The 17,922-nt window shown below is 35.5% G+C and overlaps 1 protein-coding gene across 1 annotated transcript; it reads left to right on the plus strand.

Annotated features, from left to right (window-relative positions):
* The first annotated feature begins 1,677 nt into the window (after positions 1-1,677).
* Positions 1,678-17,915, plus strand: LOC137396999 (ATP-dependent DNA helicase DDX31-like). Its single transcript, XM_068083283.1, has 14 exons — positions 1,678-1,781; positions 5,864-5,972; positions 6,353-6,527; positions 7,634-7,709; positions 7,855-8,118; positions 8,903-9,087; positions 11,101-11,290; positions 11,495-11,614; positions 11,754-11,942; positions 12,230-12,378; positions 13,010-13,111; positions 13,653-13,834; positions 16,174-16,342; positions 17,304-17,915. Exons 1-14 carry the CDS (start codon positions 1,698-1,700, stop codon positions 17,380-17,382), a joined length of 2,073 nt encoding a protein of 690 aa, XP_067939384.1. The 5' UTR covers positions 1,678-1,697; the 3' UTR covers positions 17,383-17,915.
* Positions 17,916-17,922: the final 7 nt, after the last annotated feature.

A 17,922-nucleotide genomic window follows, 5' to 3' on the forward strand; every position in this document is an offset into this window, starting at 1 on the left:
TAAGGACATTTGCCTTTGTCCGCCCTTTCAACATGTTGCGATTATGACGAACACAGGTGTCATCCTAAAGGATTAATGCACAACTACTAGCCAACTTGTCCGAATGTCCATTTTTATAGTTTTGATAGATAGCACCGGCCTTTTCACATATCATCGTTTCAGCTACGCTGTCACCGGCCGATCATTTATCTTTTATCCAATGTCTGAGCAATCTCTCCATCAGCGGTCGTGAAGATCGCTGCGCCGTTTAGAAACTATGGTTAGTCCTTTTGCGAACTAAATAAATGCCCTAAATATAATCTTTTTGTTTGATAATTGCGGATGTATTTCTGTCATATTGCTGAGCTAGCTCAATCACGCATACACATTTCACATATTTTTCAATAATTTTCCGTTTAATATCAACTGTTATCATTCGCTTTTTCTTTGCATTATCTTTCATTTTACCGGCAAACTTTCGGTCAATGCACAGTACTTTTAATTCACATAATTCTGCACTGAAAATCGCGCACAAAAAAAAACACGGTACAAAAGTATAACCTGAGCAGTTGAAAAATACAGAGTGATGCTGTTCTCATAAAACACCTCCGGCATACTTGGCAACTGACTCACGTGCTCGTATCTCAAACATGGCTCGTATGTTAGTGCTAAAACTTGCTTAAAAGCTGGCTCGTATCTCAAGTTTCTCGTACATTGGAGCACTCGTAAGTTGAAGTATTACTGTATATATAAAATTAATTATGGCAATTTAAATGAAAAAGAGCACAAAAACTTACTAGGTGGTCCCATAATTTCCATTACCACTCTAGTTACACGGCACACATTTTCTTTCCAGACAGGAATAAACAGTCCATGACACTCTTCTGTCATTCCGAATGTCCCCAAGTTCTTAAGTCTCATAGGCAGTTTTGTCCTCAGTGTTCATGTCATTGTGAAGGTTTTTTCAAGTAATTTCTATGGTTATGTGGAAAAATATTTTTGACACATACTATATCCTTCAGGTCTGTGTTAAACATTTTTACATTGGGTATCTTCAGAGCCTACTTCTTCTCCCATTGCGCTGTTCTAGGGCTTTGTTATGCTCGCTCTACTTTGTGGATAGTAAATAGGTCCACTGCAACTAGATTCAATATAATATGGTGGTCAATTTCGTTATATTATGTTACTCTATGATGTTTCAATATTGTCAACTCTAGCATTTTAGCTCAAAATTCTTTTTCACACAATTCACCTGTTTCAAGAATTCCAGATTGCATTTAGGGTTTATGAATTTAAGTTAATATAAACTTTCAGGAAAAGGTGTTTACAGGAGAGTGTGTGGATACCATTCACAAACAAAAATTGGTGAATATGTAATATCTAGTTTGTACCGTATCACATTTTGTATGTAATCTGACCAGGTGTAGGAGACTTTTAGAAACAACTCTTTATAAGTGCCTCATACAGTCAGCAAGTGTGTGTAAACTATGGGTTTTAAATCTCACACATTACTATCAGTATATGCTGCTTTTGTTGCACTTTATTAGGATAAATACTGAGTTTGTATGCAATGTCTGTACATTTTATTGTTTTGATTATTTAATAAAAATTAGATTGTGTTTGTTAAAGCTCTGCCACTTGATACCAATAAATGAGAGGAAAGTACTTGAGTTGTTTCGTGTTGTTACTTTAGTTTCGCTATCTCCAAGTTCTACAGAATGGAAGAGAATAGTATGCTTCTTAACATTAATCTTGGGGAATCATCTTCTGTCGTGAGGAAGAAGGGGATGGGGAATGACAAGGTATGTTTCGACTCTGTCTGCCATGCTTTTGATTCATTTGATACACTGTTTTTTTTACAATAGATTATTGAATTTAGTTGTGAGTTTAAATGTGAAGAGTTCTGAAGTCAAGTTGTCGTCTTTTCGCAACATCAACATTTAGTATCGATTATCAACATCTTATTAGCATTCTTAGCTATCATAACTAGCTGTACTAGTTTAGAGTACTATCATGACTAGCTGTACTAGTTTAGAGTACTATCATAACTAGCTGTGCTAGTTTAGAGTACTATCATGACTAGCTGTACTAGTTTAGAGTACTATCATGGCTAGCTGTACTAGTTTAGAGTACTATCATAACTATTTGTGCTAGTTTAGAGTACTATCATGACTAGCTGTACTAGTCTAGAGTACTAGTTTAGAGTACTATCATGACTAGCTGTACTAGTTTAGAGTACTATCATAACTAGCTGTACTAGTGTAGAGTACTATCATGACTGGCTGTACTGGTTTAGAGTACCATCATGACCAGCTGTACTAGTTTAGATTACTATCATAACTAGTTGTACTAGTTTAGAGTATTATCATAACTAGCGGTACTAGTTTAGAGTGTTATCATAACTAGCGGTACTAGTTTAGAGTGTTATCATGACTAGCTGTACTAGTTTAGAGTGTTATCATGACTAGTTGTACTAGTTTAGAGTACTATCATAACTAGCTGTACTAGTTTAGAGTGTTATCATAACTAGCTGTACTAGTTTAGAGTATTATCATAACTAGCTGTACTAGTTTAGAGTACTATCATAACTAGCTGTACTAGTTTAGAGTATTATCATAACTAGCGGTACTAGTTTAGAGTGTTATCATAACTAGCGGTACTAGTTTAGAGTGTTATCATGACTAGCTGTACTAGTTTAGAGTGTTATCATGACTAGCTGTACTAGTTTAGATTACTATCATAACTAGCTGTACTAGTTTAGAGTATTATCATAACTAGCTGTACTAGTTTAGAGTGTTATCATAACTAGCTGTGCTAGTTTAAAGTACTGTCATAACTAGCTGTGCTAGTTTAGAGTACTATGTACATGCGGCAAGTCTGAATAGGAATGGCAGGTTCTGCTTTTCATGGGGCTGGATCCTCAACCTAACCTTAGAATTATCATCTCATTTTATTTGCATCATATTTAAAAAGTTTTGTGTCCTTTTTATAACTCACTCAAACCTGCTACAGTCATTAGTCAAGTTCCGTTTATCTTTCTATGTAAATTTTTCTATATGAATCTATGCGTTTGTTGGTCTGTCATATGTCCAGCTATAGCGATAAAGTATGCTACCGTAAAAACTGCTTCGCCCTGGAATTGAAGTCAGAAACCCTAGTCTTGCAGAAATAGGCACTGATCACTACACCACGCATATACCATGCCATATTTTCAAATAATTTTTTTTATCTAGCACGTATGAAGATCATGATTGCGTGAGAAATCATGCCGCGTAACGATTATAAGTATGATTACTCCAGGCTGTTGCAAGCTGGCTGCATGACTTACTGGTAGTGCGCTTGGCTTCACATCCGTGCTTCCGTCGAATGTATAGGTTTGATTCTTATGAATTGCACTCCTTGTTCTTAATCCCAGATGGAAAGACGAACACGGCTCTTATTATAGTAAAGACTAACTGAATGCCCAGAAAATTTATTTTTATTTCACGTATAACAACAGTTGCCATTCTAACTTTTAAACTTCATATCATGAGAAAAGTATTTTGTGCAGTTGAAATAAATCAAGAGAACTATTAAAAAAATTATAAAGGTGTTTGCAAAGGAAGTAATGGCTAGATAAAGTCTGTTTTGCTATGATTATAATGAAAAATCATTCACTATACAGTTATATGATTTTAATTCATTTTTTTGTTGGCATCATAAGGCGAAAATGTAGTATAGAGTGGTATAGAAACCCATAGTAATTATCTAATACAAACACTCCCTGGTAAAAGTCAAAACAATTTTATATATGCACTGTATATATTTAAAATTAGTAGCAAAATAATATGTTAACCTTAGTAACTATAGTTACCTATAGTAACTTTGGTTTATTATGTAGATTCTAAATTACGGCATTTTCATGATGGCTGCGATTAACTGTTCGTATTTGATCTTTTAAGAGCTTGTTATCACATTTCCACATATTTTGCACCTAGAACACAGCAGAGTAAGACATGGTGAACCTTATGATACCAAATAACTGTAATGTGAATTTTGTTGATAATAAACCTTTAAATGAATAGCTTACTAAACATATACTTGAAGCTAAGTTTTATTATGTGTTTTACCAAACTGCAAGTTTGTCTTAGGCTAAAATTTTATCACTCATCTGTTTTCAGTTTCGTTTTCATTATAACTTATCACAAGTAACGCTGAACTGAGGTTGGGAGCAAGCATCATATCTCTTTCACGCGTTGTGGGAGGAATTTCGGCGATTAGTATATCGACATTTTCGTTTTTCATCGTAATCATTCCACCGACTGCCAAAATTGAATTGTAAGAGACATTTTTGTTGATATCGTATGGCGGAAAAATTGGAAAAAAATTTCATCTTTCTAGGACAAGAACAGAATACATTGTGTTTCATATAGTAAGGCAAAAAAATTCTTACAGCAGGGCATCGTAGTCGTGACCCTAGGACGCATCGTATTGATTAACAGTTTAACATGTGTAATCATGAAAAGTGTATATGTACAGAATATGGGAAGAGCGATGGTTGTAATAAGAACGGCTTAGCCTGTTGGTTACTCACCTCTTTTTCAAGAGTTCTAATCTAGTACAAAGATGATTTTTTGTTACTAAAACTTTATTGCTATAACCGGACAGACGAACCACAGACAGGTGACAGACAAACATTGAGATTTATATATAGTTTTAGACTAGCTTAAGTTACTCAAAATCATGGAGTTAAGAAAATTAGCAAGTGGCAACTCTATTACCTGCCGCTGTCTATAAGCTGTTTTAAATCTTGAAGGTGTGTAGGATGATAAATAAGAAACGTTTTTCACTTATCTGTTTTAGCTATTCCTTAAGCTTTTGCATATTTGAATTATGCGTTGGCCGGACACACACAGAAATAAACATGGTATACAGGAATAAACACTGTATACAAAAACAAACACAGTATACAGAAATAAACATGGTACACAGCAATAAACACAGTATACAAACACAGTATACAGAAACAAACACGGTATACAGAAATAAACACGGTACACAGAAATAAACACAGTACACAGAAATAAACACAGTACACAAAAACAAACACGGTATACAGAAATAAACACAGTACACAGAAATAAACACGGTATACAGAAATAAACACAGTACACAGAAATAAACACGGTACACAGAAATAAACACGGTACACAGAAACAAACACGGTACACTGAAACAAACACAGTACACAGAAATAAACACAGTACACAGAAATAAACACAGTACACTGAAATAAACACAGTACACTGAAATAAACACAGTACACTGAAATAAACACGGTACACAGAAATAAACACTGTACACAGAAACAAACATGGTATACAGAAATAAACACGGTACACAGAAACACGGTACACAGAAACAAACACAGTACACAGAAATAAGCACAGTACACTGAAATAAACACAGTACACTGAAATAAACACAGTACACAGAAATAAACACAGTACACTGAAATAAACACAGTACACAGAAATAAGCACAGTACACAGAAATAAACATGGTATACAGAAATAAACACAGTACACAGAAATAAACACGGTACACAGAAATAAACACGGTACACAGAAACAAACACGGTACACTGAAACAAACACAGTACACAGAAATAAACACAGTACACAGAAATAAACACAGTACACTGAAATAAACACAGTACACTGAAATAAACACAGTACACAGAAATAAACACAGTACACAGAAATAAACACAGTACACAGAAATAAACACAGTACACAAAAACAAACACGGTATACAGAAATAAACACAGTAGCAACTTTTCGCTGATTATATCTTCTTTTATCTTCGGATTTATGTTATCATTTTTTCCTTTTTTTTTATTCAGAAACACCGAATACGTATAAGGAAAAAGATCAAATTTGATAATTTGGTGAGGAACAACCTGACTACCAGGAAAAAACTTGGAACCTACGAACCTAAGTTGGAGAAAGCAGGTGCTCAGCGTTCTTGAGAGTATAAACATTTTAGAATTGTTTGATGTAACATTTATAGAAGCGAGATATAACTCTTTTCTTTCTTTCTGCTAAGACTTGAAAGCTGAATTGTTATATGACCGGATTCAATGCCAGCTTATTGCTAAAAATAATTACCTCTAATGTAAACATTATATATAATTATATTATAATATAAAATATTATGTTATAATATTAAAATATAATATAGGAGGTACATAAATAGTTAATACATATAACCTTGATGTTGCTATAATATGATAATAATATATGAAATACTATTATGTTATAATATTAAAATACATGTATAACATTATAGGAGATACATAAAAAGTTAATATATAATCATAATGTTGCAATAGGCAAGAGGCAAAAAACAACAGTTTCTCCCACCTCTGAGGAGAACATGGAAAAGCAAGCGGTCGCAAAAGTCAAGGTCAACTCCATAACAACCAACCCTGTGGTGAGCAAGAAGCCAAAACAAGATGTCATATCTTCCCTCTTCAACAAAAACCCTGAGATTCCTCGCATTCCAGAGTAAGCTCTGCGTCACTATGAAACTTGTGCAGAGCTGCAGTTGTCTATCAAGTAATTAACCGAACCTCTATAAACGAGTGTAGCTTCTCACCAAGTCTCATTTGTATAGGAAAACATTTGCATGTTGGAGCTATTATTCTTAAAAGAATGCTCTAGAACTCATTTTATTTGTTTCATGGTTCAAAATGCATACATTTAGTAATTAAAAGGGTAATAGTACACAAATGTGGCATTAAAACAAATGCATCATACGGATCTATGTAAACAACTAAATGTGAAATTTTGTTTAGTTTATTGTGTAAAAATTAAATAGTAATAAATTTATAAAGCGTTAACCAGCAAAAACATTTTCCTTGTTACCATACAGTAGACACACATGAGGGGAAATGTAGCTGGGCATTGCATAGGCTTGTTGTTAGAGGCATTGATAGAGATATGTGGAGCAATTGCTATAACTTAAACTAGGTAAGATTGTAACAACTGAGCTAATGTCAATGTGTTTTCATAATTTGATGTTTTTCGGGTCATCTTTTGACTGTTCACCAATCGCATTACTTAGAGAAGTTCTGAATGTTATATGTTAGGCAATACCTGAGGTCCTACAGCCATATGCTTCCTGGAACTTTACAAAATGCATGTTGGAAGATTAACTTAACATATTGTGGATTAGCTGTACCTGTAGAGGTTTGACTGTACTTGTGAGTAGAGGTTTAACTGTAATTGTAGGTAGAGATTTGACTGTACAGTACTTGTAAGAGGTTTAACTGTACATGTGAGTAGAGTTTGTCTGTACTTGTAAATAGAGTTTTGACTGTACTTGTAAGTAGATATTTGACTGTACTTGTGAGTAGAGGTTTGACTGTACTTGTGAGTAGAGGTTTGACTGTACTTGTAAGTAGAGGTTTGACTGTACTTGTGAGTAGAAACTGCTAAACTGCTCATTGAGATGTAACCACATTGCTATCTATTTGTTCATGTACTTTTCAGCTAAGTTGAAGCAAAACGGAATTGTCCATTTATAAGTCTAAAATGAAACTACATTTTCTATTTATTTCTAAGCTAGCTTGAAATGAAACTGCACACATATCATTTATTCCCATTTTTAGGGTGGAAGTAAGTCAGATAGAAGAGCAAGTGTTCAGCAAAAAAAAGTTCTCCCAGCTACCTCTCCATCCACACCTGGTGACTGCATATTAGTACATTACTGTACGACATCCGTTGGCAACAAAGATGTCGTTATTTGATTGTCTAGTTGGATTCTGATAAGTTATACCACTTGTTCATCCTGGCTGTACAAGTTTGTGGTTGCATCGTGTGTTTTCTGTAGGTCTCCTGTCTCGACCGAATGTGTGCCACAGAGATGACGGAGGTGCAGCAAAGGGCTATACCGCAGCTGCTTGAGAGTCGCGATGCCTTGCTCAAGTCACAGACGGGCTCTGGCAAGACCCTCTCTTACGCAGTACCTTTAATACAGATACTCAGGTCGAAACAGGAGAGGATCAAGCGATCAGATGGGGTGGTTGCCGTCATCCTCGTACCAACTAGAGAATTGGCACTCCAGTCTTTAGCTGTTATCAAGAAGCTTCTACAGGTAATATTCTGGCCATTTCGTTATTTAACCGTCTGATTCCTGATGGATGGCCTCGCTTTCCATTTTCAGGAAATCATTGCATCTCGTTTCATATACATCTGAAGATCTCGTTATTTACAGAAAAGAGTTAAAATAAAACTCATTAACATTAAGCCATATGTTTGTGCAAACCGGAGAGTTTTAACCAGAGGTATTAAGCTCATGATCAGCTTGCCAGGAATTTGAGAATGAATGGATTCTATAAAAGCCTGGAGGGAAAGTTCTCTAATTTGGCTAGTTTGTAATGGTGAATCATTTAACAATGGATATTTCATCCCGCTCTGATTATATATGTTAATAACATTAATCACCAGCAAGAAAAGGAGATATTCAAGCGCTGCAGAATTCTTTCTATAAATTCATATCAATTATAATCAATGGCTAAAAAGCTTTGCTTCTCATCATGAAAACTTAAACCAGATTGCAGAAAATCTAGACAATTACATCTATATTGATTGGCTTATTTTTATACTTCATAAATATGAATTATATTTGTTGATAGTATTTCAAATAATTCAAATACTTATGCCAAAGGCTGGTGTACGAGTGGACATCTGTTACTACAAGGAGTTATCTTCTTTTTGCTTTGATAAGGTTTAATAGGGTATTAAGCTGACAACTCCCAACTTGAATTAAACAGTTTTTTCCAAATTGGATGGCCTGTTATACTTGTACTGTTAGTTATACTGTACTTGATAGAACAAAGTTAGTTGTCAATAAAGTCACTATTTTCAATAATTAACAGAGTTGCATATGGATTGTACCGGGACTGGTGATAGGAGGAGAGTCTCGCAAATCGGAAAAGGCGCGACTGAGAAAAGGTGTAAACATATTAGTAGCGACTCCTGGTAGACTTGTGGACCACTGTAACAGCACCCACTCTCTATCATTCTCTAAACTCGAACACCTTATTATTGATGAAGCAGACAGGTGAGTCATACTCTTTTCTGCTAGTTATGACAAGTAGGGGCAGGTGTGTGCCAGTGACTCATGCCAAATTCACTACAGAACTCTATGACTTGTTATTTATTTAACTCACTTACTAACAAATAGTTAGACCTTATGCTACAGTGCAGCTTTCACTTTGCCTTTTAACGCTTGATGAAATATTGGATCATTTCATTGAACGTTAAACAATGTACCGCTACGAACTATTTATAGTTTATGGTGTGGCTTCTTAAGATATTTACAAATTCTATCGAACTCCAATTCACCATTATGGGCATCAAATAGCTCACTGATAGATAATATGATTGAACATCATTTACCTTTGCGATTAATTTATAAATGGCTACAATACAAATGGGCTTCTTACCTTTAATATCAATCTAAATTTTAATAAAAACTCATTTTAAACTGTCTATCAGTTGTTTAAACACAATTGCAGAGTAATCTTAGCCAATTTGTTGTTTAGAAAAATTTTCATAATAAGATTGAAAGGGTCTCTAGTGAGCTGTAATTTCTCCAGTCACATTGTTAGCTGATATGAGGTGCAAGGGAATTGTCTTGAAAAGGATGTATAAAAACTCACTCTATATGAAAATATTATAAGCTAATAGTTTTTCAACATGGGAACAAATTTAGCCACACCTGAATAATGGACGCAGGAATCAAAGTGCCCCATTTTCTAGTTATTCAAGTTTAGTAAAAGGATTATCTAGGCTAAGATTTCTCTTCCATATTTCATAGAAATTGTTTATCAGTTGTCCTGTTTCAAGAGTGCATTAGTTCATGTGCAACATTGACTGTGTGTAGAAAACTTGGAGAGAAAAAGATTTATCAAGTGATGGAAGCGCGATGTATAGTCAATATCAACAAGGGTGAAAAATGATAGGTTTAGATAGGAAGACAGGCTATAGTTCATCTTTTCAACAGACCAGCCATTTTTTTCTGTCACAGGCAGGCCTCCAACAATTCTTACGCGTGGCAGGCCTTCATTTTACCAAATCGTCAGTTGTGAATGTCAAAACTATTCAACTGTCTAGTTAGTAAATTGTGATTGTTGTCCTGACTTGCTTTTTTATAACATATGTAGGATGAGATGCAGAAGAGTTCACAGTCTGTAATTGTACTTTACCAGTTGAGTCTGACTTTTACACCCAGTTGTTAGTAGTGAAAGTGGGGATAGTTTAATATCTATCATAATCCACACATCAAGTTACAACTACCACAGCTACCATTCTGCGCTGTCATTATGACTGGGAAATGGTAGTTGCTTTTTGTTCCCGCAGTGTTTAGTAATTTGCACGCGAGTATCAGTGCCGAGTTTTTGTACGGTTCTCGTGTTACCAAAAACTATAAATGAAAGCTCTTTAATAATCTGTTTGTAGAACACTCGGCAAGTACTTGTGGCATATTTAGTTAGCCATAAAGTTGCAGATACATCGTCGACATTTCTGCAGTTACTACCTACAAAATTAAGAATTATCACCTCTTTTATTTAGACCTCCAGTAAGATAGGTACAGACAACTCTCATAACAGTTTAAGCTAATTTTACAATAGCATCTGTCTAAATCCAACATTCTGAAGACCGTTTAGTTCCAATCTTCAGTGACCAGCGCACTGGAATTTTCAATATGATAGATAGATGATAGTAAAATGAGAGACCTCAGCACTGCAACATATTAGAACACTAGTAAGTTAAGTGAACCCAGAGCCAAAGGTTGAGAGGATGAACACTTATCAGGAAGGATTGACTGCTGTATTTAGACATTGTTTTCCTTATATGGAGCAAAGTATGAATTGTCACAGACAAGGCTAGCCCGTGCTACCGGACTACCCGTTTTTATCACACCCTTTACAACTAAATGTTTAGTTTTAGAGCCAAAAAGGCCCGTTTCATGTATTATTACACAAAATGGGCGGTGAAGTAATTTGATCTACTTTCACTTAGCCTACTACTTCACAGCCTCTCTACATCTTTTTGTCTTCTCCCTTAATAGGTTGCTTGATATGGGGTTTGAGAAGGATATAGCAGAGATAATGCGTTGCATAAAACGCGAGGAGAGGAGACGCTACCAGACAGTTCTGCTCTCAGCCACCCTTAGCACAGATGTAAAGAATTTAGCTAGCGTGGCTCTTACAGATCCGATCACAGTTGACGTATCGGCAGCCAGTGACATCTCACAGCAGGTGCTTGTTTCCCCAACATGACAACTCTTTGTTTAATTTTGCATTATATTGCTTTAAACACTATAAATCCTTGTCTGTGTTTATTCTCTTAGTGTGGTTTATAGAGATGGCAGTTAATTTGTTCTTAGGGTCAGTTTATTTGGTGTTCTTTTAGAAATATATGTTGTCGATTAGATAGGGTCAGCTCACAACCATTCATTTTAGTCTGCAGGTGGAGATGACTCTACATTTGCCCTGCCCTCCTCTCTAAAGCAGTACTTTATAGTGGCTCCTTGCAAACTTCGTCTTGTCACTCTTGCCGCTTTTATGCTGCAAAAATGTAAGGTAGGCCATCTGGTTACATTATTGTTTGCTTGATAAGTCAGCACAGAGCTCATCCTACTTGCTGTCACTTATTTCCCTTTTGCCCATAGATTGCGCAATCTTGTTAAGAGCTCTTTTTGACACCTGTCATACCTTGTAGCACTCAAAGACCACACACAAACTTATCATATTCCTACCCTCCCAAGAGCTTGTTCAGTTCTACTACCAGCTCTTCCAAGGTACTATCAACTCGGCGTCACCGGCTGACTCTTCATCAGAGCTCAGCGATGACGAGCAGAATTCAGAATTTTTTGATCTTTTTGCTCTGCATGGAGACATGGATCAGAAGGTAGGTCTTAATTTACTCTGCATAGAGACATGTACTAGAAGGTAGGTCCTAGTAGTAAGTTTCGAAAGGTTTTACCTGTTTATAACATACCAAAGGCGTGTGATTTACTAGTGTGACACTTTTCATGAACAAGAATGAAGTTTATGGTTTATTTCGATTGAATTACAATGAGTCATATTTTAGCATTTCGAATGCAATTCGGCACAAACACAGCTTCAATGGTTTTTGTTATTGTTGTTACATAGACATCTTAAGAAAAAACTAATTGGTCATTCCTTCTGCTGTAGTATCGCAGTGAAGTCTATACTAGGTTTGCACAAGCACAAACTGGTATTTTATTGTGCACGGATGTTGCTGCTAGAGGATTGGATATCGAAAAGGTTGATTGGATTATTCAGTTATCTCCTCCTGCCACCACAGAACTTTATGTACACAGGTGAGAGGGTTTTTTCTCCTATTCGCCGTAGCGCGATCAATGAATAAGAGGGGTTAACTCCAGCTCTGCTCATGATTTGTGGTGCAATAAAAACTTACTTCATTCTATTTAATGATAAGATGTCAATTTTGTAAAAAGTAGATAGTTATATAAGGTACCTGCAGTATAAATTTGTTGTACTAGACTATGACATCATCGCTTCACTTGTCATCTAACTTGTATGATTTGCAGTACAAACTGTTTGTTTTTTCTTTACTTCAAACATGAATACTGGTATTTACTAGGCTTCTCTCAACATTATCAACTTGTTCAGCCTGGTGGCAGGGTAGCACCTGCCTCAAGTTGACAAATTTGGCTAATTTGTAAGTATGATTCTCTCAAAATCATTGTTTATATAAAATTGATTGTAAGGCTAATTGTTTTTTATTTATGCAGGTAATATGTTTATTCTACTTGTATTCAGCTGTAAATAAAATAAAAATAAAATAATTCAGAATAAAGCTTCAATGTTTGTATATGTACATAATTTTGAGTAATATTCTGTATTGTTAGTCTGAAGTCAGAGATATTAGCATGTTTATAGACTATAGCAAATATAATCTATCAGCCTGCTCTTTGCTGTCACCCATAGGGTAGGACGAACTGCCAGAATAGGAGGAGCTGGGAGTTCTCTTCTCTTCCTTTTACCTAGTGAGATAAAATACTTGGACATTCTCAGTGCTTCTAGAATCAGGTATTATGTTAAACTACAATTGTATGACCTAATGTGTCAGGTTCACTGCTTTACGATTTTCAACTCGGGTTTACTGGATATCATCTGCTTGTGCAGATATTTCTCTATTTAAAATAAGTCTAACCACAAGATTATATAAGTTAGGGAGGAATGAGCAGCAGCCCAGTTGCAATAGAGCAAATAGTTGTAGCTATAGAGGTATGTCAATTTATAACGTACTTAATGCATTGACTTAGAGTCTCCCATAGTGACTGTTTTATTATTTTGCATCACATTCTTAAGTACTGGTATCTAAGATCTTAAGGCTTGCATAACCTTGTACAATATTTAAAGCATAACTATTTAATGATTGTCATGTCTTTCGCATCCCGTTCCTCAATTGTGATTTGTAAGTACGTGGAAACGCTGATAACACATTCCAGCATGCTTTGTGAGAGTTGTTCTTCACTAAAATATTTTGCTGTTCATATTTCTCCAGATATTTCTGTTCTATCATTACTATTCCTATCATTACTTTTTCATCATACTCCACAACTTGCAGTCTAAAGCCTCTAGAATTAGACAGTATACTAAAGGCGTGCAAGCAAGAATCGTCTCTTCTTCCTGCAAAGCGGGGAAGTGGCCAGACACCTCGTAATATACAGGAATCGGCTACGGCTCTCCAGCAATCTCTCGAGGAGTGGACCTACAATGCTTCAGATAGACTAGCCCAGGCCAAATCCGGTGAGTTATTTTTGGTGTCTTTTCCTTCAGAGCTATAACATGGAAAATTTATGAATTGGATACAGTGCGCCCTCGGGTTACGATGTCTCTGTTATACAATTTTTTCACCTTACGATATCACGCATGATGTTTTTTCGTCCTCGCCATACGACATTTTTCGCCATACGATATCAACAAAAAAATTTTTGGAAATTAAAATTTGGCAGTTGGACTGCTGAATTTGTCGAAATACCGAAGATGCTGATATGCTATTTGCTAAAATCTCTTTCATATAGATGTATAGATATCTTGATATAGATATAGATACCAACCCTGCTCTCTATCTCAGTTCAGCGTTATTCGCTATAAGTTATAGCAAAAACAAAACCGGAAACATTGGTAATAAAAAATTGAAGTTTAGTGAAATACATACTAAAACTTAGGATTAAGTATGTTTATGTATGTGGGAGTAAGCTAGATTCATTTAAGTTAATATCAGCGTCCATGTTATAGGTCTGTCTCGAAGGTAAGAACTCCCTATAGTATGTATTGCACGTAGTACATTGTAATGTTACATTGTGTGGTGAAATAAGATTCAAATGGCGAGGCGGAAAAATCTTCATAAGGCGAAAAAAAATCATATAACAGGGTAATTGTATTCTAAGGGTGCACTGGATATTGAGTAAGTTTTCCTTGCAGAAGTTTTCATCTCCTGGTCATTTTGCATTTGGCAAGAAAAGATAACTTTAAAATATCTTGAAATTATTACTTCCAATGCGTTGAAATCATTCAATAACGTGCAAAAAACCACTTTATAACACTATTATTGATAAGTATTTTATAAAATGATTAAAAGCTTTAATGGAATCACCATAATTCACGTATTATCACATCTGGCATATCCTAAAACTTGAGCCTTTCATATTTTCACATGCAAGTATACGATGCAAGCCATGAATAGATATACAGTGGAACCTCGGTTTTCGAACGACTCGCAGTTCGAACTAATCGGAGTCCGAACAAAAAATTCAAGAAATTATTGCTTCGTAGTTCGAACAAAAATCGGAGTTCGAACGCCGGTACGACACGTGAGTGCGTACGTGAGGGTGGGATGCTGAGCGGCGTACGGGTGTAGATCGCTCTCTCCGTGACCAACTGTTGTCGCATTGTCCGAGATTAAACAAATGTGTAGCAAATGGGACGAGTTACAGAATTTCGTCGAACTCCACCACCCCGATAAAGCTGCAGCCACCAGAGTCATCAATGACTTTAACGACACTATCATGAACCACTTCCGAAAAGTGCTAAAAAGAAGGCAGAAGCAAGTGTCATTGGATAGATATTTTAAGAGAAGAGAGCATCCTGTAGCCGAGTAAAAAATCCTATTCATAATTCTTTTCTTTATCCTTTTTTTTATTTTCACACGTTCATGTTAGCGTAATCTTTCGTATGGAAGATTACGACAACGCGAACGTACGATTAGCCTGGGTTATGTTTATGTTATTCGTGTCTTTGCCATTTTGCTTAACATTTTCTGAGATATACATTGCTTTTTATGTGTTGGTCAGCATTTTAATGTGCAATTTCATGCATAAAATAATGTATAAAATACTAAAAAGGTAAACATTCGAACGGATCAAAACTGTTGGAACGGATTAAAACTTATATATATTAATTCTAATGGGAAAACCTGTTTCGGATCTCAAACAACTCGGTTTTCGACCAACCTTCTGGAACGGATTGTGTTCGAGAACCGAGGTTCCACTGTATATATACATATATATATATTCATGAAAAAGTATGGCTGTTGGAGATAAATGCTCATTATAACATGTATCACTATAGCTTTTAATGCCAGCACACTAAATCAAGTTTACTAAGCTACCTGTCATCGTTTTAGAAAATACAATATAATAAAATACGTATTTCTCTTTGGTCTATACATAAATTAAAGATTAAGGTGTGTAATATAGCACACGGGCTATTAGATGCTTAATGTATGTGAGTCCGATTTTGCTTAGTGAATCTCAGCGAAAAGTTACTACTAATCACCTAGACATGAAGGAATTTCCTTTGATATCACAGGCAATAGTATTTTGATCGCTATGCATTGTTAAACCGAACCAATTTGCAAACATTGATATTTTCATTAAATATTAACATGAACATTTACTCCATTAGACAAGATGCTTCTACAGCTAAAATACTTTAAATATAAATAGTTTAAATATAAACAGTATAAATAAAAGTATTCATCAACATTTTGCAATATACAAAATGAGAAATGTATGTCTAGTCCAGCTGAAACATTAATTGGTAGTTCACGGCAAGACATTTTTCAAGACTATTTTATATTTTAGCATACCAATCATTTGTAAGGGCATACGCAACGTACCCTACTAAAGTGAAAGACATATTTCATGTGAAAAACCTTCACCTTGGCCACCTGGCCAAAAGTTTCTGTCTGCGAGAAGCACCTGCAGGCATGACAGGGACATCAAATTCAAGGAAACTTGACAGGACAAGCAAGTGAGTTTAGAATATTGCAGTCTGTTTCTGACAGCAGTCAATTTTCATGCTAAGCAGTTTTTCTTTCAATTTTTGGTAAGGCAACTCTTTAGGGCCTTACTTATTCATGTTTACCAATTTTTTTAAACAAACCTCTGCATTTGGCAAAATCTATCAATGATATGAGTAAATTATCGGAGCTTGTGCATCAGTTGAGAGAAAGACATGCATTAGTTACAGCTGTCTGTCTACACTGCATGAGAACAAGCTAGTACAAATCCAACACTTTGGTCAATTATGGGCTAGAAATTACTATTATTTGTCAACAAGATGAAATAGTTTTTTTTATAACTTCTCTGTTCTGCTACCTCTATCTGCACATCTGGCCTTGATAACAAGAAGTGACTTATTCTATGTCCTCAAATCAGGGCAGGGCATTTCCTCCTTGATAAAACCATCGATGTCAATAGGATACGATTGCGTACAGCCAACTGCATTCATGCTCCTGATTGTTATGAAGCTCATTTTGATGATCGTTTAAAGGTTGAGTTGATCATGGATAATAAAAAAAATGTCAGATCTTGTTTGATATGTGCGTTGAAGTTCCACAAGCAAGGCAACTTTATTGATAATAAAACAAATCTATACTTATCGCAATCTTATTTATAATCAATCTGGTATTGTGTGAGTTCTCCATGATGTACACGTAGTATGATATCTGCTCAGCTTACAGCAAGGAGAGGCTGTGCGTGTTTTTGAGGGCCTTGTTGTTGCATGTTTGAGTCCAGTGGCAAAGGAACCTTGATGGCCAGAGGCATGTCCGGTTGAAGAGAGCAATTAAAGGTTGAATATCATTCCTGCTACCAACAGTGGCCTTTTCTGGGAATTGATATGGCACAATCATTGTTCGCAAGAGCTTAGTAAAAATGTATCATATACAGGCTGTTTAAAAGCATTGTAATTGCTGGACTTACCTTTGTAGAGCCAGGAAAAAAGCAGAAACAACGAAAAGCAACAGGAAGAGAACATTTGATCGCATCTCAGAGTTTTCTAGCGGATAAGAGAATATATGTGTCTACACTGACCGCATCTTGGATCAAACACTAAATGGAGTATGACATTGTTTGGGTGTGAAGACCTCTCGTTAAGAAATGAAGAGATGAGAATACAGGAGTGTGCCAGTCATAACTTGCCGGTCAAAATGAAATAAGAAGCGTGGATGTAGATAAAATTCTGTAAAACTGTATTTATTTGTTCAATATGTGCAGATAAAACAATTACAATTCAGCAAAAGATTTATGTAACAGTAGCTATACACAAAAGCTATAAATAGTAAATTACATATGAAATTGAAATTTTTATTAAAATCTATAATTTAAACTAAATTTTCTAGGTGATGTTTCAATTGCTTGGAAGCTCTCAATCGGTTGAATACCGTGACACCATAAACATGATTATAATTCCATACCATGATTGTGTGGCAAAAAATGCCAATAACTGAGTTGGTTTTGTATAGGGATAAATGTTCTTAGTGAAAAGTTACTAGGTGTTATAAGATGGACATAATTTTGAAATAAATGAAAGTATTGCATTACCAGCTG

This window comes from Watersipora subatra, chromosome 5, assembly GCF_963576615.1.
Source record: "Watersipora subatra chromosome 5, tzWatSuba1.1, whole genome shotgun sequence".
Classification (NCBI taxonomy): Eukaryota; Metazoa; Bryozoa; class Gymnolaemata; order Cheilostomatida; family Watersiporidae; genus Watersipora; species Watersipora subatra.